The sequence below is a fragment of the Panthera uncia genome, chromosome F1 (assembly GCF_023721935.1).
Source record: "Panthera uncia isolate 11264 chromosome F1, Puncia_PCG_1.0, whole genome shotgun sequence".
In the NCBI taxonomy this organism is placed as follows: domain Eukaryota; kingdom Metazoa; phylum Chordata; class Mammalia; order Carnivora; family Felidae; genus Panthera; species Panthera uncia.
Genome location: NC_064813.1, coordinates 39,639,615 through 39,662,159, shown reverse-complemented (window position 1 = coordinate 39,662,159; position 22,545 = coordinate 39,639,615). Strand labels below are relative to the sequence as shown.

At 59.6% G+C, this 22,545-nt stretch overlaps 1 protein-coding gene across 3 annotated transcripts; it reads right to left on the bottom strand.

The window, feature by feature from the left end:
- Positions 1–652: 652 nt before the first annotated feature.
- Positions 653–21,167, bottom strand: LOC125925403 (receptor-type tyrosine-protein phosphatase V-like). Of its 3 annotated transcripts, none has more exons than XM_049634358.1 (35): positions 20,911–21,167; positions 20,410–20,500; positions 18,710–18,774; positions 18,312–18,360; positions 17,860–18,132; positions 17,382–17,651; positions 16,923–17,186; positions 15,810–16,064; positions 15,463–15,708; positions 15,023–15,298; positions 13,773–14,045; positions 11,703–11,966; positions 11,238–11,504; positions 10,638–10,919; positions 10,165–10,305; positions 9,672–9,882; positions 9,139–9,206; positions 8,073–8,199; positions 7,904–7,951; positions 7,166–7,259; positions 6,895–6,985; positions 6,710–6,786; positions 5,596–5,730; positions 4,475–4,597; positions 3,753–3,913; positions 3,528–3,663; positions 3,081–3,148; positions 2,831–2,918; positions 2,636–2,714; positions 2,468–2,544; positions 2,201–2,329; positions 1,873–1,983; positions 1,606–1,766; positions 1,108–1,243; positions 653–885 (listed from the first exon to the last, which is right to left on the bottom strand). In XM_049634358.1, the coding sequence occupies exons 3-35, from the start codon at positions 18,764–18,766 to the stop codon at positions 826–828; spliced, it is 5,097 nt and encodes a 1,698-aa protein (XP_049490315.1). In that variant the 5' UTR covers positions 18,767–18,774; positions 20,410–20,500; positions 20,911–21,167; the 3' UTR covers positions 653–825. The 3 variants fall into 3 exon arrangements, with proteins under 3 accessions (XP_049490315.1, XP_049490314.1, XP_049490313.1); XM_049634357.1 differs by having other exon boundaries at positions 2,831–2,987; positions 5,641–5,730; positions 20,911–21,166; XM_049634356.1 differs by having other exon boundaries at positions 2,831–2,987; positions 20,911–21,165.
- Between the last annotated feature and the right edge of the window lie 1,378 nt (positions 21,168–22,545).

Genomic DNA, 22,545 nt, shown 5'->3' with positions numbered 1-22,545 from the left:
CCTGGGGACCCCGGCAGGTGGAGACAGCTGGGGATGGCGGGAGAAGGCAAGCGAAGGCAAGGAGAAGGGAACAGAAGGCAAGGATTGGTCCTTGCTGCACACGGGGGGGGTTGGGGGGGGTGGGTAGGTGGGGCAGGAGAACCTTGAGTACCTGGGGCTCTGGATCTGGGGCACGCCGGGACTCTAGGGACCAAGTGGAGAGACTGAAGTCTGAGGCAACTGGAAAACTGGAGGGTGGGGCATCGGGGCTGCTCCCCGGGAAAAGCCACGGCATGCAGGCTGTGGGGCAGCCACTTCAGCCCGACCCCTGCTCGTGGTTGCCCACCCGGCCCTTGCACTGGGCCCCGTGTCGTGCAAGCCTTTGAGGCCATTTCTTTCCTCCTTGGAGGGTGGACGGACGGAACACACTCAGTCTCAGGTTGAGCACATTCTTTTTTTTTTTTTTTTTTCAACGTTTTTTATTTTTGGGACAGAGAGAGACAGAGCATGAACGGGGGAGGAGCAGAGAGAGAGGGAGACACAGAATCGGAAACAGGCTCCAGGCTCCGAGCCATCAGCCCAGAGCCTGACGCGGGGCTCGAACTCACGGACCGCGAGATCGTGACCTGGCTGAAGTCGGACGCTTAACCGACTGCGCCACCCAGGCGCCCCTAGGTTGAGCACATTCTTTATTGCTCACCTCTCCCCCTTCACGGCACAGGGTCCAGCGTGCAGGAGGCCCTCCCAGTGAAACCAGGCCCCAGCGGGCTTGCTGAGGCTGATTGGCACTGACCAACAGGGCGCAGACCTCTTCTGCTCCTGCACAGCACAGCCACCAGTGCTGACTCAAGGCAGCCCGTCCGTGAGCACTCTGTTCAGACAGTCGTAGAGGTATATGTACTGCTCCTGGTGGCAGACGTCGGGGTAAGGAGCGTCACCCTGACTGCCCAAATCTGATGCCGAAGGCCTCCCTTGTGTCTCCTAACCCTTAGGGTTCCATCTGGGAGCATCGTGGTCCCCAGCACCACCTGGTGACTCCCCAGAGAGTGCTGCCTAGAGATGGCTCCTAGAACCTTCCCTACCCCCTTCCTCACTCCCTCCCACAACTAAGCCCTGGTGGCCTCTCACCAGCGTTGGGGTCATGAGGCCACAGGCCTGTGACTGCTGCAAGGCCACGTTAAAGATGTCCACGGTGCACTCAGCCCCCGCCTGCTGCAGCAGCTGGTCCATGGCCAGGAAGGTGCCCAGCTGAGCCACACCCTTGCTGCAATTGACCTTGAGTTAGATAGGGCATGGGGGGGGGGGGGGGCGGTGCAGAGAAAGCTGGGGTATCCAGGTATATGGGGAAACCCAACGTGGGCCTGGGGACTGGGAAGGGGACACCGAGTGCCTGATGAGCCAGCCAGCTTGGGCCCAAGCAAGGAGGGGGTATATTCCTAAAAGATGTCATATTCCCAGAAGATATCCAGGCAGAGTAAGGAGACAGGAGCACTGGGAGACTGTGTAGACCGTGTCCTTTTGACCCGTGACCCAAGCAGGGCTCAGTGGGATAGATGTGAGGCCCTGCTGGAGAGGCAGTGAGGGGATCCTGGCACCCACACCCCCCAGGCTTTTGTCCCGCAGCACCTGGAGTGGCTCAGCAGTGTGCCTGGCTTCATCGTGTCCCGAGAGCAGCACCGGCCCACGGCGGCCAAGAAGGGTAACAGGGTGGTGGCAGGGAGCTCACGCCCTGGCTCCCAGCACGGAAACAGCAGCCTCTGCACCTGCCTCTCCTTCCTGCTCTCCCCCTGGGGACAAAGGCAGTGGCACTGGTGCCAGGGAGGAGCAGAGGAAAACAGCACAGGACTCCTCCACAGAACCCACCACCCCACACCCTGCGGCCCCAGCACCTACATGTGTGACCCTCAGGAGGGTACAGGGCCAGCCCGCTGTGCTGCTCTCAGCCACCCAGTGCACTGTCACCATGTCTGTGACAACGGGCTGCTTCTCCGTCGGCCAGAACGCCTGTCGCCGGGACCAAGTCAGGGCTGCTCAGGAGGCTTCCCGAGCTCTCTGCCCACACACCCTGCCCACAGGCCCGCCACACCACGACCTCCACCCCCCACCCCTGTCCCAGCTCCCGAGGCTTCCACCCTGACTGCCATCTGATGCCGAAGGCCTTCCTTGTGTCTCCTAACCCTTAGGTTAGGGTTAGGGTTAGGGGTCTTTCTGCCCCCCTCACCTTCTCCCAGGTGTCAGGTGGGCACAGGGAGACCAGCACATGGGCCCTATGCTCCCACACCAGCTCCCAGAACTCCTCGGGTCCTGCAGGGCCAGTCAGCACAACGTGGTCATGTCCAGAAGGCCCACCCTGCAGAGCACAACTCATTGGCTCCCAGGGACTGAGGGTGCCCCCTGCTCACCACAGCTCTAGGGCCCCCAGAGACCCCAGCTCCAGCTTAATAAGCGCAAATGATCAGAGAGGGCAAGTAATAGGGCATCATCTCACAGGGAAGAGCCAGGCTTCGAGCATCTCGTTAGGGGGACTTTCCTCCACCGGAGAAAACCGCACTTGAGAAGAATCATCTGAGGGAAGATGGCGAGGGTGAGGCTGCCTGAGGCCCTCTTCCCCGGGGCCCCGGGGCCGCCCGCCCACCCACAGTCCGCGGGCACTCACAGGCGACCGTGCTGTCCTGCTTATGGCCAGGAGGGGGCGCGGAAGAGTCAGCCTCGTCCTTGATGGCCTGGAGCAGGAGCTGCGGGGGCGAAGGAGATGCGCTTAGGGCGCTCCGCGGGACGGAACCCACAGAAAGTGCTGTCTGGGCAAGGACAGCCCCCTCAGCTGTCACCCACCCCCTGGTCTGAAACACACCTTGTACTCTTTCAAGAAGCCGGCGTTGGCATTGGCCGCCCTCTTGGCACAGGCCTCTGCGAAGTTCATCACCGAGATGGGCTGGGACCTGGGGGAGGGGCGGAGAGGGGAGGAGGCACTCGGGGTTCCCCAGCTCCCGCTTCTGGTCTTCTCAGCTCTGCCCATGGATAGGATCAGGGGCCTGTTGGTGGGAGGGCACAGGGAACCCGTGCCCCCACCCCACAAGGGCCCCAGGGGAGCTGCAACTCACTCAGGGGTGTCAGAGGGCGCTTCCAGAATCTTGTTCAGGAGGCAATTGTGCAGGAAGATGTATTGGGTCTGACAGGAGGAGGAGGAGTCAGTCTGCTAAGGCAGTATGGCCCAGCAGGGAGATTTTCCAAGGGCCCAACCGGCAAGACAGGGCTGGGGTGAGGGGGGGTGGGCCATTTGGGACCTTGCCCACGCTGTCGCTGTCGCACAGCATCAAAGCCGCCAGAGGCCTGCCCCACCTCCCCTTTGACAGAAAGGGAAACAGAAGCCCAGATAGGATGGCGACACGGTAGAGCCCCGCCCCCCCGGTCCCCCGCGTCCCCCCCGGTTCCTCTCCAGATCCGCCCCACGCGGCATATGGGCTCCCCCCCCCCCCGCCCCCCACAACCCACCTCCCGCCCACTCCTTCAGGACCCTGGCTGCCCCGCCCAGCCTGCCGAGCCCTCACCGGGGTCTGGATCATGAGGGGCCGGTACAGCCGCAGCGCATACACAGCGTTGAACACGTCTACCGCCTGCTCCTCCTCCAGCTGCTGCAGCAGCCTTGACAGGGCCACGAAGGTGCCCGTGCGGCCCACGCCCGCGCTGTGGGGACAGCCCTGGGCTGAGCCCTGCCCGAGGTCCCAGAGCCCCGCCTCCCCTGCCTCCCCTCAGGCCCGCCCACCTGCCCTCACCTGCAGTGCACCAGGATGGGGCCGGTGCCCTGGGTGGCCCGGGCCTGCTCCCGTACCAGTTCCACGAAGGAGAGCAGGGAGTCGGGGGCCTCAGGGACGCTGTGGTCAGGCCAGGTGGTGAATTGCAGCTGCTTCACCCTCCGCTGCTGCTGCTGGGTAATCTGGGAACGGGAAGGGACGGGAGCAGGGGTCCCTGGCCTCAGCCCTTCGGCTTTCTTCACCAGATCCCTGAGGGCAGGGCGACTGATACCTCCACCCTCAGCGGGGTGACAGCTAAACCTGCCCCTCAGATCGCATGCTTCCCTTGACCCCTTCGTTCTCCAGCCTCCTGAGTAGCGTCGGCCTATAGGGGATGCCCAGGCAGAGGGGTGAGGCCAGTCCCTGGCTCTCCTGCCCCAGGAGGTCACAGCCTGGCAAGGCTGATGGGCACAAGGGGTGAGGGGTGAAGCAGGGAGCCCCGAACTGAGTGCAGGGCAGGGGAGGGCAGGGCAGAAACCGTCGCTTCACCCTGTTCTACCTTTGACGCACTGCGTCGCTTCGGATAACACTTTAACCTTCCCTGTGCCTCCCTACCCCCTCCCTAACCAACTTCCCTGGACAGGGGCTGAGTGCTTGCAATTCTCAGAAGGAAGGAGGCCAGGGGACGCAGGAGGTGAGGCAACCTTCTCAGAGTCTCAGCTCGAATGCCCGCCCCACCCTGCCGTGTCCCCTGGGGCACACACATGCTGCAGCTGCAATTCCCGCTTGGTCCACTCTTCCTCGGGCTCCTCGGCCAGCAGGTGGATGGTGATGTGACCATGGGTGACAGGGGTAGGGTCTGCTGGCCAGTAATGCTCACACAGCACCTAGGGCCAGAGGGTCAGAGCAAGGGTGTGGGGTGGCTGTGGGCCCAGCCTCATTACTGCCACCCCTGGTTTATCCGGACCACCCCCCCCCCCACACACACACACACACAGTCATCTTTCTGGTCTCTGCCACCCTGTTGAAATTCTGCTCTCTGTACAAACCCGAGTCCCCAGCTACCTCATCCAGAAGCTTCTCTGTTCTGGCTGGCCTCCAGCACCATCACCCCCACACCTCTCATATGACCCTTAAGACTTCAAGGCAGCTGTTGGGCTCCTTTACAAAATTGGATGCCTTTATTTAGGGCTGCCTGGCCTTGCCTCACTGCTTCAGCTGGAGGACAAACTCAGCAGGTGCTCTCTCTGTCCCTGGGCTCTGCATTGAGCAGGCACAGAAGAGACATCCATCCACCAGGCTTGTTGAAAGAAAGGATGCAGAACGCCCATCCTGAGACAGTCTGTACCCCATTCTTTCCCCCCCAACGCCTTTGCCCCCCTCTGCCTAGAACAAGAGCAAGTGGAAATAATGAGATACAGCAGAGGTGAGGGGCGCTTGGGTGGCTCGGTCAGTTAAGCACCAGACTCTTGATTTTGGCTCAGGTCATGATCTCACAGTTCATGGGTTCAAGCCCCACATTGGGCTCTGTGCTCACAGTGCTGAGCCTGCTTGGAATTCTCTCTCCCTCTCTCTGTCTGCCCCTCCCCAACTTGTGCTTTCATTCTCTCAAAATAAATAAATAAGAACTTAAAAAAAGCGGGGGGGGGGGGAAGAAACAGCAGAGGTCAGAGGAAACGGAGTCAACCGGGGAGCTTAAGTACCTGGTCCCTCTAACTGCCTCCCATTCTGGGTGGCCTTAGGGACCCCTACCAACCTCCAGGACTGATTGGCCTCTCTCAGGCCTCACCCACCTTACCAGACCTAAGATGGCAAGGGGACAACTCCTGTAAGGAGAACATGCGCCACCCCGTGGCCACTCTAGGAAACTGCAAGGCATGCTCACCCTCCCATTCTCCATGCCCACGGTCAGCATGACAATGATGCGGACCTGCTGCTCCCACACAAGCCTCCAGAAGTCCTCCAGAGTTTTCTTGAGAGGGCCCTGGGTGGCAATAAATTCCTGCGGGTGGCTGTAGCCCTGGGGAGTGCAGAAGACAGGAGCATGTTAATTGGTGACACCTCGGTCCCCCAGGCCCCACCGGGCACACAGCAGTAAATGTCCCGTGTGCGATTTCCAGGAGGGAGGAGAGTGTGCCTACACGTGTGCACATGACCACATGTGTGCGCCAAGAATCCAAACCAGGAGGGGTGGCTTCAGAGACACCACCAGCACCCCAGCGCCACCTTGGAGGGGCAAGAAAAGCCCACATGAGAGTAAGAAGGTACTAATGTGACAGAAATAGTCTCCCCAGTCCAACCTGTTCACCAACCCCCTTCTGAAACCAAACTCCACGTTTCTCCCATGCTCAAAAATCTTCCACAGCTCCCACGGCCCAGCAAGTAAAATCCAAAGCCCTTAGCTTAACAATCAAGCCCCTCCTTCATCCGGGCCCAATCTACCTGTGCTGTCTCACCTCCCCCAACCCGGCACCCCAGCCCCACGCTGTCTGTGCATGTGCACCCAGCTGTTCTCTGGCTGTTCTTTCCAACCTTTCCCCTCTTTCGTCTTTTATCAAAATTCTACTCATCCTTCAAGAGATTACACGTCCCCTCCTCCAGGAAGCCTTTCTTGACTCCTCGAGTGGACTGAATTTCTCCTTCTTTCATGTTCTCTGAATACCACTCTTCTCCCCTTAATACAGCACTCGTCACACTGAGTGGTAGATGTGACACACACAAGCAGCGCATGTGTGCCTGTCACACACACACACACACACACACACAGTGTGCTGCTTTGAAGGCAAGAATACAGGTAGCCAGCTCTGACTCCGACAGGCCCAGCACAGTGCCTGGCACACAGTAGGCCCTCAATAAATACGTGCCAGGTCGACCTAAAAGAACACAAGCTGGTGATCTTCATGGACGACTGCTACAGCCAGGGTAGGACAGCGTGTCCTGCAAAGCAGCCAGTCTCCCCAACGGACACACCCACAGCCAGCTCTGAAGGTGGCCCTTACCGGGATGAAGTTGGCATTGATGTAGTCGGAGTGGGGCTCTCCCTCCAGCTGGGTCAGCCTGACCCGGGAGTGATCATCTGCAGAGGGAAAAACTGTGTGTGCAGTGCCCGGGCATAGGGAGCACCCCCCACCGCCCCCCACCCCCGTCCAGGCCCAGCCCCGGCCATCTGCTCGCCGGCACTCACAGGGTAGCACGTGCGGGTAACGGTTCTTGGTGGCATTGGCGGGGTGCTCCGCCTCCAGCCTGGGCTGCTCCTTGCCCACCTCCTTCAGCTCCTGCAGAGATCGGGCCAGGCGCTGCTTTCTGAAGTGGACCCATCTCTCCCCACACCAGGGGAGGGACAGGGGTGGGGTGTGCACGGCTGGGAGCTCCCCCCAGACTTCAGGGCAGGCCCAGCCCAACCTAGATGGCCCAGGTCCTCTCTGCTCCGAGCCCGAGGGCAGCAGAGGCCTTACCTCGAACTCCTGAAAGAAAGCCTGGTGAGCGTGCGCACTCTTGGCCTCAAAACTCTGCCGGAAGCTTTGGATAGGGATTGGCCTATGGGTCCGCCTGGTGGGAGAGGGAGGGAGTGGGCCCACGGTAGGGTCCTGCCCTGAGCTCAGTGGATAGTTGGAACACCCCCTGGAATGGAGCCGGCACGCATTTTTCTGCACACGCAGATGCACAGCCTGGGCCGCCAGCCCCCAGTGCAGAAAGACAGACAAGGGGACAGACGGAGGAGGGCAGAGCAGACAGGATCTACATGTGAAGGCACACACGAGGCTTTCAGCCCCTGCCACCATCACTGGTTCTGAGGAGGGCTTCTGTGCATAGTCGATGCTCACCGATGTGGGTTCGACATGAAGTCGGTGTAGGGGAGCACAGGAGGGACCAGAGGAGAGAATTACAGATCTAACATCACCGGGGAAAGAAAGAGATTCGGCCTGATATCGCCCAGTTGTCAGGGGTAAGGTGAGGACTGGAGTAGGTGAATTGGGAGGAGGGGGAGGAGGCTGAACGGGCAGAGAGGAGCCACATGAGCTCTAGGGTTGGAGAAAAGGCCTCGTGAAGGTGTGACAGAGCTGTGAGGTGACGGACAAGGGAGTCCCGGAGGCGCAAGCTGCTGGGGAGACTGGGCGATGCCACCATGACCCGTGCCAGGCATGGCCACACTGCCCAGCACACCACGAGGAGACATGGGAAAGTGCCCTCACCGCAGGTTGTAAGCTGTCAGCTCTTGGGAAAACCGACTCTTCTCTGCCCTGCAAAGGATGAAGAGGCGTGTGGGAGGGAGCCCAATGGGGCAGGGGCATGGGGAGCTTCTCCGGGAAGAAGCCATTCCTCCCCCAGCCATGCTGGCCCCCAGCTTTTGCTCTCACTCACCTCTGTCCCTTCACCCTCCTCCAGTACAGCAGGCCCAGCAGGGCACAGATTGTGAGGACACAGCCCATCATGATGCCCACTGCCGCTGGGAGGGACACGGCTACCCTGGAGACACTGGCCCTGGGATCTATGAAGTGCAAAGGGAGAGTAGAGTAGAGTAGCCTTGTCCCACTGTTCTGCGGTGACCGGACTTGAGAGCCTCTGGGAGGAGCGCACAGTGACAACCCCCCTCAGAAGTCCCAAATACCACCCGAGGCCAGAAATGGCTGCCAGGGGGACCATCCTGCATGGGGACTGAAAATGCCCAGCAAGCTCTCCCTGCCCCGGGCTTCTGAGCTTGCCCCAAAGGCTCTACTCCCCTCCCTGACACCCTCAAAGAAAAGAAGAGGGTAGGGACCTGGCTTCCTGGACCTTCTAGAACTACACTGTCCAATATGGTAGCCACTAGCCACAAGGGGGCATGGAGTGTTTGAAATATGGCTACTCCAAATTAAGCTTTGCTATGAGCATGAAATACACACAGAATTTCGAAGACTTGGTAAGAAAAGAATGTAAAATACCTCATTAAGAATTTTTTAATTGATCACATGTTGATAGGATAATATTGATAGCTTAGTTTAAATAAAATGTTCCTAAAACTAATTTCACCTGTTTTATTTTTACCTGTTTAACACAGCTACTAGGGAATATTAACTTACATATGTGGTTCACCCTTGTGACTTGCCTTATGTTTCTATTGGACAGTGCTGTTCTAGAATCCCAGTGGCCTGGGAGCGACAGCACAGAGTGGGGCAGTGCAGGAAGGTAGTGTGATCGTGGGCAGTGACAACCCCTTTCATTAATGCCTCGCCCCCCCCCCCCAGCCCACCCAGGCCAAGTCAGGTGCTAGCAGTACCTTCAGCATTGGCTCTGGGTCTCCCAGCTCTGCTGGGCAGGACGTGCCCTCCCTGGAATCCAAGCTCAATCCTACCCGTTGCCGGTTGGGGACGAGCCCAGAACAGGGGGTCCCAGCACTCTTCCCCTGCCCCGGGGCCCAGCTGGAACCCTAGCCAGGTGTCCACCCTACCTGAGAAGGCTGAGAAGGAGATAACGGTCTCAGGAGGGCTGTATCTGGTAAAGGCCACGACACTGAACCTGGGGCAGAGAAACAGGACCTTCTGTTCTGGAGGGGCAAACAAAGAGGGCAAAGCCCCTCCCGAGACACTGAGTCATTAACAATAGACACTCAGAGAGCGAGAGCCTCTCTCCACACCTGTTAAGAGGTTATGTGTCACGCTACCTGAACAAGCTACCCCTGACTTCTTCTCAATCTTCCCTTCCCACAGCAAGAAGCCCTAACATAGGTAGCTAAACATCCTTGGAAAGCTGAAACAGAATCCACCCCCCCTTTTTTTCCTGAAAAAAAGAACCATGTAACAGATGGGTGTTTTCCTTTTTGCCTTGCCTACCAGGGAGCCCAGTCGAAATAACTCTGTGGACCCTTATGGGCCAACAAATGCTTTCTCTTCGTAAGTCAGTCCAGATCTTTTGCAGAGGGAATGTGCAAACAACCCATCAGTGAAAGTTAAAAGCCCCCGCCCCCTCAGTCTTAGCCCTCACCGATACTGGGAACCTGGCTTGAGTTGCCCGTTACAGATCTCCTGGGTCTGGCCACAGTCCTCTGTACCCATAGGCACCATCCAGGATCTCGGCACAGCCCAGGGCCCTGGGTAGAAGGGGTTGGGGAGCAGGATGGCCAGGTAGGAGTCCTGTCCTCCATAGTAGTGGTCATACCACGTGTGGTTGATGGCTTCCTGGGGAGGCCGCACCACTACAGAGGAACAAGAAAGGGGCAGCGCAAGGGCAGCAGTGAGGCTGAAGCCTCTCTCCCTGCCCACAAAGCGGCTACCCTGTTTCTCTAGCATGTTCCCACCATGCATAGCACAACATCAGCCCTATCTTTAAGAATGTTCTGGGTCTCTCTTCCTACTCCAGCACTCATGCCAGCCACAGGCATTTCACCTTAGCGGTCCATATCTGGACCCCCCCCCCCCCCCCATCCCATGCCAGGCAATAGCCAGGGTCTCCCATCCCCTCCTGGCCCAGGACTCACGTGACATGTTGGTGGTAGCAATGATGCCGTACCACTGGATCTGCCCATCGTCCTGGCCAAACATACCCCGTGTGATCATCACTCCCATCCCCGCCTCAGGCTCCAGCTGGGGGGCTGCAGCTAAGTCCGGGGGGCGCCAGCCTGGGGATGGAGAGGAGAAGAGTGAGGTCCTAACTAGGTGCCAGTGGCCAAGGGCAGGGGCCATGCTGTCACATCCCCAGCACCTCTTACGGTGCCTGGCAACCAGTGCCTGATGGGTGCAACTAAATAAGAACCAGGAGACCCCTGGGTCGGGGTGCCGGCGGTGAGGCTCCATACTATGGTATCTGGATCAGGGCCAGAGGAAGGCTTGGGAGTTGGGGGACAGGGAGAGTCCCCGGCAGTGAGGGCCACGGCAGTGAGAACCCCAGCGGTGATGTTGGAGGAAGGCTAAGGGAGCGGAGGGGGCTCCGGAGAAGGTGGAAAGGGCTTACCCTCTGCAGAAGTGGCACACAGCAGGGTGACCACACGACTCCACAGACCATTCCGGCCCAGCACGGTGACACTGATGCGATAGGAAGCAGCGGGCAGCAGGCCGGGCAACAGGAGGGCATCCCCGGAGGTGTTAGCCTGGAAGACGATGTGAGCATGCCCTCCCGCAGCCAGATGTTCTGCCACCACCAGACAGGTGTCCACATCCCCCGAGGGCATCATCCAGTGCAGGGCCAGGCGAGTGGCCTCGGGCTGGCACTGCACATCCTCCACGGGGCCAGGCTCTGTGGGAAGCAAAGGTTCTGCGCTGTGTGGGGGTCGGTGCACCCCAAGAGGCTGGCACCTGGGGCGGCAGCTGTCAGAATCAGCAGGTACAAAGGGACTGGGCGTTTATGTTCACAGGAAGAGGCCCTGGCCACACAGAGAAACAACTTCTCCTTTGGGCATCACTGCCCATCTGGAGAAGCACAGGAAGCATATCCCCGGGGAAGGGGTGGGTAAGCCCCCACCGGAGGGGAGTAGGTGGCTCTGAATAGAATGGACAGCGTCGCAGCCCGGACTGGAGCCTCCCGCTCCTCCTCCCCCGACACACGCCAACATACCAATAGGCAGCACGACGGGGTGAGTGGACGCCTGGAGTGGCCCCGCCTGGCACAGCACTGACAGGGACAGATGGCGTCCAGGTGTGAGGTCCCTTAGAACGAGGAGGGCTTGGCCGAGAGCCAGGGGCTGCTCCCAGGAGAGGTGGCCGGCCTCTGAGAGTTGGGCATGGCACACCCCCTGCCCCAGGGGGCCACCGGCCCAGGCCAGGTTGATTACGGCACTGCCCGCCTGCATCGACACCAACAGCTCATTGGGCACGAGCGGGGCTGTGGAGGGAAAGAGAGCCGGTGAACCAAGCTGCGTGGGGTGCGTGAGGCCGCAAGCTCGCTGGCTCCAGGCAAGGCCCTCAGGTGCGGAATTTGGGAGATGGGACTAGAGTGGCGGCTAAGAAAAGAATCCAGGGGTCTCAGAGGCAGCCTTGCCCGCCTCTCCTCCCCTCATTGCCTTTCCCAGCCGCGACTCACAGGTCCAGCCAGAGACATTGGCCGCTGCGGTGCTGAGAGGCCCAGCCTGTGACATGATCTCCACCTCGTACTGAGTGCCTGGGGTCAGAGCTGAGAAGCTTGTGCTGTCCACCTCGGGTCCCACGGTGCTGGCGCTTGCCTGGGCACCCACCTGGTACAGAGTCACCTGGTAGCCGTCTCGCGCCCCGGGAGCATGCACCCAGGATGCCCGGAGCTGGGTGGGACCTTCAGTGGTCACGTTCACCAGAGGAGGGGCGAGGGGAGCTGTGGGGAGAGCAAGATATGGGAAGGTGGAGAAGAAGAGAGGTGCTGTGGGCCAAACTATGTCCCCCCGAAATTCATGTTGAGGTCCTAACCCCCAGAATATGACTGTTTGGGGGCATAAGATCTTCAAAGGGGTAATTAAGTGACGTCATGAGGATGGAACCCTAATCCACTACGACCGGGGTCCTCATAAGAAGAGGAAATCTGGACACAGACACGCACGGAGGGAAGACTGTGTGAAGACACAGGGAGAAGGGGGCCGTCTGCAAACCAAGGACAGGGGCCTGGGACAGAAACTGCCGTCCTCAATCTTGCCAACTCATTGAGCTCGGATCTCCAGCCTCTGGAACTGTGAGACAATAAATTTCTGCTGTTTAAGCCCCCAGCCTGTGGTGCTGTGTTATGGCAGCCCGGACAAACGAATACAGAAGAAAAGAATGCAAACCACATCTCTGGCTCCCTCCTCCCTCCTGTGTCCCTCCATCCTTCTCAGGCCAGGAAGCACCAGCTCAGGCCAACAGCAGGGCCGGCTCAAACAGTACTGCATGAACACATTAACCCCTCCCCCTCCCAAAGCAGCCAGGCCTCTCGGAGGCAGGGCTGGACGAGGCAGCACCAGCCCCTGTACCCAAACAGCTTTGCAAGACCCCCTGAGTGACTGGGCAGGTTCTCAAGGACAGGCAAAGTCTGGGGGCCCAAGCTGCGCCCCTTCACCCTCAGCTGGAGCCCAGGCCCTGGAGCCACATAAGCCTGGCCCAGTCACCCAGCCAACACCTCCTCTGCAAATGGGGAAACTGAGGCTCACAGAGGGACAACGTTTGCTCTAGGGACTGGGCCATAGCTAAAACCCAGGTCTCCTGCCTCCTAGGCCGGTGCTCTTTCCAGCTTCCTCTCAGACCTGTCTGAGGTCACGTGGCCCCTGGGAGGAATCAGGAGGACAGAGCAGGGGGTGGGGGAGTCACCACCCTGGAGAAGGATGATTCTGAGGGTGGGGGAAGGGGTGACAGCAGCTATACTTTGGCTCTAGCAAGAATGCAGCACTCAGAGAAGGCAGAAGGAACGAGGCCGGTGTGAGAGGGAGCTTCCAAACCCAGGTCTATGGCTGTGGAGGCTCCACGGGAGAAGGAGAGAGCTCTGCTGTGTGCTGCTCAGTGTGTCCCATGCTTCAGTAACTGCGTGACCCTGTCCAGCACCGGCACCCTCCCCCGCTCCTCTCTGGAGGTTAGCGTGTGGCTAGGAGCACAGACTCTGGGTCACAGTGTCAGAAATGGAATCCCGACTCCCCACTTAGGGCTGAGGAACCCAGGACAAGTCACTTTGCTTATCTGCGCCTCAGTTTCCTGATCTGTGAAATGGGCAGAGCCATAGTAGCCACCTCCTAGGCTGGTTGTCATGAGGAGGAAATGAGAGAACGTGGGGAGAACACTTAGCAAACGGCCCAGTGAACACGAGTCACTGCTGTCGCTTTCAAACACTCCCAGCCCAGGGGGAGCTCGAGGCTGGGTCCTGGGTCCCTTCCCCACTGCTCCCCACTCCCGTACTGGCCATATGAGAGCCTGGAGAGTGGCACGGCCCAGCCACTGTACAAGAGCAAGCCCCTGGGTTCTGCCCACCTTCCAGGATCCCTGGGGATTCCCAGTTAAGGATGTCCTGGTGCCTAGAGATCAGGGATCAACCACAGTCAACCCAGCTGCCTGCGCACAGATGATGAAGAGGTCAAGGGGAGCTCGCAGCCCCCCTCGCCCCGCTGGGGAATCCAGCCAGCAAGGGTGGCCAGGAAGGAAGGGGTGTGCAGGGGGCACTCACGCATCCAGCCGGTGGCATTGGTGCTGCTGCTCTCATCTGGGCCCCTCAAGGTGGCCAGCTGAACCAGGAACGCGGTGCCTGGGGGCAGCTGGGTCCAGGAGAAGTTCTGAGTCTCGGGAGCCAGAGCTTCCTTGCTTTCCAGAGTCAGGGGCCTCAGGCGGTAAAGCCGCAGCTGGAAGCCATCCCTGCCCCCAGGCGGGGGACTCCAGGAGGCGGTCAGGGCAGGAGGCTGGGTGGCAAGGCCCAAGCTCAAGTTGGCAGGAGGAGCAGGGACTGCAAGGTCAAGGAAGAAATAGATTTGGAATGACGCAAACCCCCTGCCCTTGTCTTCCCTGCCTCCCCTTCCCCTGGGCACCAAGAGAGCCCCAAACACTGCCAGCTTACAAATCCAGCTCCCTCCCCACACGGTCAGCTCCTTGACAGTGTGATGTCTGGCTCACAGGGTCCCCACAAGGCCCAGGACCCACCTAAATGTTTAACCCTTTGGGTCCTGGTCTCCAGCTCATCTGCTGACCTTCAGTGCCTGCAAGCTCATTCTCTCTCTCCTTCTCTGTCTCTGTCTCTCCCTCTCCCCTCTCTTCCTCCCTCTTCCTCTCTCTCCTGAGGGCCTTGGTGCATGCTTAGCCTCTCCATAAAGCCCCTCTCTGTCCGACTCAGACTACAAGCTTCTCAGTTCACTCTCCTTCTCCTCCTCCTTCAGGAAGCCTTCCCTGATTCCCTAAGCAGGCTTCCCTTCTGTAAGTCCTACAAGATTAGACCGAACCACATAAACTTCCCATTAGTCATCAATTTTAACCTATAAGAACACAGTTGCATGTGATTCGAAATACGTTGTACATATTCCCATCATACATTTATGTTTTTTATATGATCTGTAAAATAATACACATTATATATGTGTGTGCACATATATGTATTTATACATATATTTATATAGCCTCTGTTTACTTGTCAATATTCCTAGACTGTCTTGTTCATAATGTTTAGCCTCGGCACCTAGCCCCATACCTAAAAAATGGGAAGCATTCATTAAATGTGTGTTGAATAGATGGATAGATGGGCGGATGGCCACCCAAATGGTAGGAGGTGGAAAATGCTTGCCAATAGATTCCTGAAAGGCCCACCTTGGATGGACACGGGACCGTCTAAGTCAAGAGGAGGCACGCAGAAGAGCGGACAGTAAGGGAAGCTGGGCCCCCACCCCCACTGTCCTGGGCTGGCCTCCCAGAGGCTGAAGCCAGGGAACTCACGGGTGCAGGCACGGGTCCTTTGGATGGGGGAGCTGAGGTTCCCTGCCCAGGTCCACACTGACACAGTGTAGCAGGAGCCGGGCACTAGACCCCTCAGAGTCAGGCTGGAATTGTCTGGTCCCAAGTCAATAAGACTGTCTGGTGACCTCTGGCTGCCCTCCGGATGCCAGGTGACCCTGTAGCCTTCTTGCCACCCTGGTGCTGGGGCCCAGCCAATGGTCAGGTCAGAGGGGCTGCCTCTGCCAGTGACATCCAGTGACTGTGGTGCCAGGAGCTCTGAAGAGAGGGACAGTTTGGTAAGGGGGCCATACTGCGTCTGTGGCCCCGTGAAGCCCTTTCCCAGCTCTTCTGAGCCTCCCCTCTACCCAGATTTCCCTCCCCAGGGCAAGGCCTCCCCCGCCCCCGCTCCGCAGGGTCAGGGGACAGTGGCTGACACTCACTTGTATGGCTTGTGGGGCTCTGGGTAGTGTTTCCCAGAGACGAGACAATGTCCACCTGGTAGTTGGCCCCAGGCCCCAGCTCACGCAAAGCGACCTGCGTGGAAGCAGGTGGCACGGAGATGTTTCCGAGGAGGCTTGGGGTTCCCTCAGTGTAGAGCAGTGCCCGCCTCCTGGGCTCCCTGGTGGCCCCCAACCCATCCAGCTGCAGTGTGGTCCCATTGCTTTGTCTGGGCTGGGCAGCAGAATCTGCAGAGGATGCAAATTCTGGAGAGTGAGAACCCAGCTGCCACTCAAGGCAGGTGCCCCTGGGCAGGGCCTCATCCTGTTCCCCATCAGCCCAGACTCACCATTCAGCCAGGCACTGGCCCGGGCCCAGGCATCATAGGGCCCGGCCAGGACCCTCAGCTCCAGAGTGTAGGGTCCAGCAGGCAGGGGCCCTGGGAATGTGGCATTGAGGGCTCCGGGACCCAGTGTGATGGTCTTCTCCACCTGCCCACTTAGCCTGAGCAGGTAGCCATCCCGAGCACCAGACCCTGCCTTCCAGCTTGCCCAGAGCTCTGAGGGCAGGGGAATGACCACCAGGTCCAAGGGTGCAGAAGGATCTATGGGTAAAAGGAGAAAACATATGCAGAAAGACCTAAACGGTGGATAAGAAAGATCCTACCCTCCTCACACTAGCTTCTTCCTCCAACACTAGACCACGTCTCATCCAGAGGCCAGCAGCCACCGTTTGCCACGTTCTGGGTGAATTCTGGGATCAGGCCACGGACAACAATAACAGAAATAATAACGCATCAAGTACCAAGCGCATAGATGCCAGCAGGGCACGAAGTACCCTACGCGCAGTATCTCACGTCTACTCCCCACAACGCTGCGAAGAGGGTGCTACTGTCACCAGCCATGTTTAAAGAAATGGAAATTGAGACACCGAGAAGGTAAGTAACTTGTCCAGAGACCCACAGCCAGTGAGAGGCAGAGATGAAATTCAGAACCCAGGCAGTCTGGCTCCTCCACCGGTAGCCCATGCAAGACAGTGCTTCTCTGAGCAAAAACATGGCAACGTCAACATGGGCTCTGCAGGCACCCAGCCCGGGCTCAGGTTGGCCTGGTCACTCACAAGCTGCTTGACCTTGGGTCCCTCCTGTCTCTGAACCTCGGCTCCCTCTACCATACACTGGGGATGACATGACTGCGTGGGGCCGGTCTGAGAACTAAATGAGATCATCTGTGGCTGGCACACGAAGGCTTCGAGGGGTGACCACTACACCGCCATCACCTCTTCAGGTGGACACCTGCCACCAGCCAACAGGTGGCGCACTCCCTCTGTGCCTCATCCCTTCCCCACAGGATTCCAAAGGAACCCCGGCCTCCGCCACGTATATCCCACCACTCAGCCACAGAAGAGCTGAGGAGCCTCCGCTGTAACCCCCTGGCCCCCCACCCCCACCCCAAGCACTCACAGGTCCACTCGGTGACATTGGGCCCCGCTGCCTGTTGGGGCCCGGCAACAGCACTGAGCGTCAGCTCGTAGCGGGTGCCCGGAGAGAGGTGAAGGAAGGTGTGATTGGAGGCTCCCCGTCTGACTACCGCAGTCAGGCTGGTGCCGCCCAAGAGGTTTGTGAGCATGAGGTGGAACCAGGCTGCCCCCTCAGAGCTGTTCCAGGAGGCTCGCAGGGCACGGGTGCCCAGAGCGTGCAGCACCAGCTGGTGGGGAGACACGGGGGCTGGAAGGGGGATGGAGAGAGCAAAGTCAGGCTTGAGAAAGAGCCCTGGCGTGGGATCCCGGCACCAGCCCTGGCAGCAAGGAAGACTAGAAGCCCAGCTATGTTGGGGCAGGGTTCCCTAGGAGGCTCTGGGCTGCCCCCGCCACGTCCCACACCAACCGCCTGGTCTGGGCCTTTGCCAGGTGCCTGCCTTACCTGTCCACTGGTGGGCGCTGGTGTTCGCCTGGAGGTTGCCAGCCCAGGTGGTAACCTCCAGAACATACTCGCTACCTGGTAGGAGGTTGCTAAAATTGCAGGCCAGGCTGCCCAGCGGCAGGGAGATGTTACGTGCCACTGTCTGGGATTCTAGGTGGTAGAGGAGAAGTTGGTAGCCATCCTGCCCCCCAGGGGCAGCGCCCCACGAGGCCTCGAGGCTGGACGGGCTCCCAGGGCTACGGAGTTGCAGGTTGCAGACAGGTGATGGGGCTGCAACAGGGGTAGAGAGACGTGCCAAGTTCAGGGCCAAAGGGGCATCATCCCTGTGCCTCAAATGCTTCTAAATGGGTCACGGTACCAGGCATGGTCCTCAGAGACGTTGCCCTCCTTGGCTACCCTGCCCTGTGCCAACCCTGCAGGACAGATACCTCCTGCTCGGATCCCTTGCAATGCCTGCACACTACTCGCCCCCACGCACCAGTGCGGACAGTGAGGATGATGGTGGTATTCTGCCCACAGGGTCCCAGGGCAGTCACTTCCAGCAGGTAGCGACTTCCTGGCACCAGGTCCCGGAACTCAAAGCTGGATGCGTTGGTGTGGGCCTGGAGCTGCGGCCCTGCTGGAGAGCCCAGGGGACTCAGGTGGGTGAGGCGGAGGGCATGGCTGAACTTGTCTGGCCCTGGGGCTCCCCAGCTCAGGAAGAGGCTAGTAGGCCGCCCCTGGCTGCTGACATTCACTTTCAGAGGTGGTCCTGGGGAAAAGGGGTGCATTCAGAGTCTCCCGATACCCTTTCTCCCCTAAAGAAGGAGGAAAGGCAAAGAAAAAAAAAAAGGGCCAGAGCAGAGGCAAGGCCTGGCATGGAGAAACCAACCCTGCACCCCCACTCCCTCCTACCTCCCAGACCTCCTTTCCCCCACTGAAGACACCTACCTCCACTCTCTCCGTCTGGGCTCCTTGCCAGAGTGTGACACTCATGTCCCTATAGGAAGGAGGGAGGAGGGGGGAGGAGATGGGCAGAGGGCTCTGGGGTCTGTGGAAGCCAGCAGGGGACAGGGCCGAGATCAGAGAGAAGGCTGTCCTCTTGTCTGGCACTCCCCCAGACAGGGACAAAAGGGCATCACCCACAGGCACACCCCAAGTTCAGGAGGCAGCCCCACGCAGGCAGAAGCGGTTTGTTCTTTCTGTCCTCTGAGCCAGCGGCTGGGAAGGAACAGCCTCTGCTCTGCCTAATGCAGACCAGCTGTGGGGCCCCACAGAGAGGTGGGAGCCTGGACGGGCCCTGGAGAACAGCTCCCCAGCTGCCTGCCTGCCCCCTGTGCCCACCTCACCTGGACCAAGAAACCCCGGAGCCAGAGGAAGACAGCAAACAGGATTGAGGGCCTCATCCCGATGTCTGTAAAGGAAAGTTAAGAGGCAGCAGGGGTGGAGCCAGTCCCCCCAACCCTCCCCTTGCCCCACTGGCTGGCTGGCTGGCTGGCTGGCTGGCTGACTGACGGGCGGACGCGGACGGGCAGGCGGGCGAGGGTGGGAAGGCCGAGTTTCAGCGAGATGGCAGGTGGCAGGCAGCCAAAGACCAAGGAGGTGCCTCTCAGTCCAGACCCTAACCCCTCTGCCCACCCAGCCTTGGCAAGATTCAACGAGGGGAGAGCGACCCCGGGGCCCAGAAAGTAGAAGGGCATTGCACCCCGTGGGCTGCAGACAAGCCCGTCTCTCCTTCTGCCTCCCCCGCCTCCACCCCTCCTCCAGCAGTTGACCTTCCAGGGGGGTCTCGGGAAAGACCAAGGCAAGGGATGGCCTCTCGAGTGGGCACACATAGCAAAGGCAGCTGGCTCCCCACTCCCCGACCCCAGAGACGAGTGTGGTTCTGCCGACCCTATCAATACGTGGCAGATGGATAGAGTGTTTGTCCAGTCGGCGGAGGGAAAGGAGGGTCCCGGTTACATCGCGTGGATGTGTTGCTGTGGAACGGATGGACCACAGCTGTGGGTGTGTGTCCCCTTCTGTGCACCCACGTGGCACCACGCCCTTGTGGACAGAGGCACAAGAACACATCCTAAAGGCCCTGAGTCACAGCGATTATAGATCTAGAAGAGCCCACCTGGCCCCTGGGACCCATCTGTTCCCACACCCCCACTGCCCAGATGAGGAAGCTGGTCTCCAGAGAGGGGAAGAGCCCGGTCCGAGAAGGCCAGTCCTGCTCCCAACCCCCCGGATTAGGGTCCTCTCAGCTCAGAGCTCTCTGAGGAGCTACTTAAGTCCCTAGGACGTTTGCTTACTTACATCCCTTGTCCACATAGATCAGTGGTGCCCACCCCAGCCTCTGCCCGGCCCCCAGCCCCCAGCAGGCTGCAGGCAAGGGGACCTTCCCTGGCACTTGGCCTAGAAGCAGGCCTGCTTCGTTCCAGCCTAAGGCCAGCTACTCACCTGGAACTGTTCACCCATGTGTCCCCACCTCAAGACAGCTGATGGTGGCGAGGGGAGGGGGAGGCAGAACAGAAGGGGAAGAAATGGCTTTGGGCATCCCCCCCTCCCCGCCCCCGGGAAAGGAGCCCAGGAGTCAGCCGCTAACTCAGGAAGTGGGGAGGGGGAATACGCAGAAAACAGGCAGGTATGAAAAGTGAAGGGCAAGGCTGCTTCTTGGGAGCCAGACTCTCAGGGGCCAGCCCCAGCTTCGGGGGGGGGGGGGGTGGCAGGCCCGCAGAGAAACCCACTCAGCCTCCCACTGGTTCAATTCAGAGCCAGGGGTTGCCTGCCCTTCCCCCACTCCACCCAGCCCCAAACCTCAGAGCCACCCACCCAGCCTCTGGATAGGGGCCTGGAAACTGAGCACTGCAGACTCATCAGATTTTCCAGGCCGTGTGTGTGTGTGTGTGTGTGTGTGTGCGCACACGCACGCGTGTGTACATTCATGCATGTGCTCTTTCAAAGGGCGGGGCGGGGGGGTGCAGAGAGCAACTGGGGAAACTGACGTTAAAGGAGAAGGCCCCAAGAAAGGGCCAACCCTTGTCCCTTCCCCCATCCACCTCACCTGGGGCACCTCTTTCTTTGCTCTTTCTCGCAGAGTCTCAATCAGCAGCAGCAAAGGGGAGAAGTGAGGTGGAAACATCCTAATTCAGAATCTAAGAGAAGCGATGTGTCAAGACGTGGTTGTAGGTAATGGGGAGGGGGGGGACGTTGAGACCCTGCTTGAGAGTCGCCACAATAGGGGCCTGTGGGGGACAGCACAGACTCCATAGCTAGTCCTACGGACAGTCCTGGAGAAGGTCCCTGGCCGTAGAAGGCACGCCTGCCAGCCACCACCCCCCCCCCCCCCCCCCCCCCCGCCAGCCGTGCTGACAGAAAAGGAGCTCCAGGGGGGTAGAAAGGTTCTAACAGACAAGATGCAGACTCCCCAGCCCAAGCCTCTCCATTCAGCAAAAAAAGTACCACAAGGGCTGTGTCTCCTGCCCAGCAACCACTCCCACAGACAAACCCACATCCTCTCCCTAGAGAACTCTTGGGGTCCTCCTGAGATCTGAGAGCACCTTACCGATTCCTTCTGGAGAAAGCCAGCCAGGAGGCAGAGGAGGGGAGGGACAGGTCCAGGCATCCTGATTCCCAAATGTGAGCCAGCCTGGTCTCTTCCTGCAGCTGTCCCACACAGCTCCTTTCCGGCCCTCCCCCTCCTCTCCCGGGGCCTGAAGCCAGGCCTTGGGCACCCCCCACACCCGAGGGAAGATAATCACCAGGCAGGAGAGGGGCAGGGTGGATCCGGACAGCCAAGTCTCCCACTCTTCCTCCCACACCTCGGGGAAGGTCACCAGGGAGAGGGTAGGCCTAGATCCCTCTGGCCAGGCTGTGGGAAGGCAGCAAAGGGCTGGAGGCAGCAGACTGGTGAGATGTGTGTGTGTGTGTGTGTGTGTGTGTGTGTGTCGGCAGCCTGGGCACGTGTGTGGATGGACACACTGCGTGCGCACACACGTGCATGAGCCGCGAGGGTGTACATATTTATCTGGATGGATGTGTATATGGGGGCATCCAGGGACATCATAGAGGGGGAGGGGGAGGGGAGAGCCCCAGGAAGAAAGGCCCATGTTGTAAAATAGATGTCCATTTCACCAGCTCCAGGCTTGGGAGAAAGGGAGAGACTCTCTTCTGTCCTAAAGTCAGGGACCCGACTTCCAGCAACCTGGAAAAGAATGGGGCTCTTTCCTGGATCTCCAGGCAGGCTGGCCCTGGTTCCCCAGATGCTGAGGTGGTCCTTCAGCACTGGGGGCAGGGGGTATGGGAAAGTCCCTTTCACCGGCAGGTACCCAAAAGGTGTCAGGGAAACTGGGTCGGGCGGGCTTCCGGGATGGCCAGGACAGAGGCAGGGCCCCAGGGCATGCCCGATGAGTCTCCTTCTTTCTTCAGATTTCACACCAGCTGGCCCAGACATGGCCACTCTTCCTAATGGCAATTCTCTGTCCCACCCACCAAGGGTCTCCTCCAGTGTCTCCCTGGCTTCTCCTGGATAAGGCCTCCCAGTTCCCAGCCTCTCTGCCTCCCCCACTCAGCCAGAGGCAAGCAGGCACCTGTAACACTGTGGTAGAAGCGGGCCTAAGCTGGCCCAGGATTTGGGGGTGGGGGTGGTGGAGGACATATGATCCTAGGGCTTCTCCAGAGAAGAATGAAGAGGTCTAGGGAGGGGAGCAAGACCTGTGGAGAGTGCAGGACCCAGGAGTCCTGGCCCCCAGCAGCAGACCCCATACCCAAGAGCCTCCCTTCTGGAATTTGGAATTTTACAGGGCGGCAGCCTTTGCCTCTGGGGCTGGCAGCGGCCTGGCCTGCTCCCTAGGTGCCTCCAAGAAACCAGAACTTCTGAGAATTCCAGATACGGCTGCCCCTGCAAGGGGCTTCTGACCCCGAAAGCAGCGAGTTGTGGCTGGCAGCGCTGGGACTGGGGGATGGCAAGGAGGAGGGCAGTGTGCCCAGGAAGCTCTGTCCCTGCAGGCTAGCTGGACAAAGCGGGGGTCTGTGGGAGAGGAAACACAGACCCTCCCACCGGACACCACTCCCCTGGCCCCCTGCCCTGGCCAGCTTCTCCAGCTCACAGCCCGGCACCACTTGACAGACCAGAGAGGTGCTAGGCACATCCCCCTGGGCAGGGAGGACCCTCATGTGGAGACTGAGCCTCAGGGAGGTT

Coding starts and splice junctions, on each gene's coding strand:
- LOC125925403 (XM_049634356.1), bottom strand. CDS start 18,766: ATGAGGCCCTCAATCCTGTTTGCTGTCTTCCTCTGGCTCCGGGGTTTC. Junction 11,967..13,772: donor CAATGCCACCGGCTGGATGC/GTGAGTGCCCCC, acceptor CTCTCCCCACAG/CTCCCCTCGCCCCTCCTCTG. Junction 6,787..6,894: donor TTACCCGCACGTGCTACCCT/GTGAGTGCCGGC, acceptor TTCCCTCTGCAG/ATGATCACTCCCGGGTCAGG.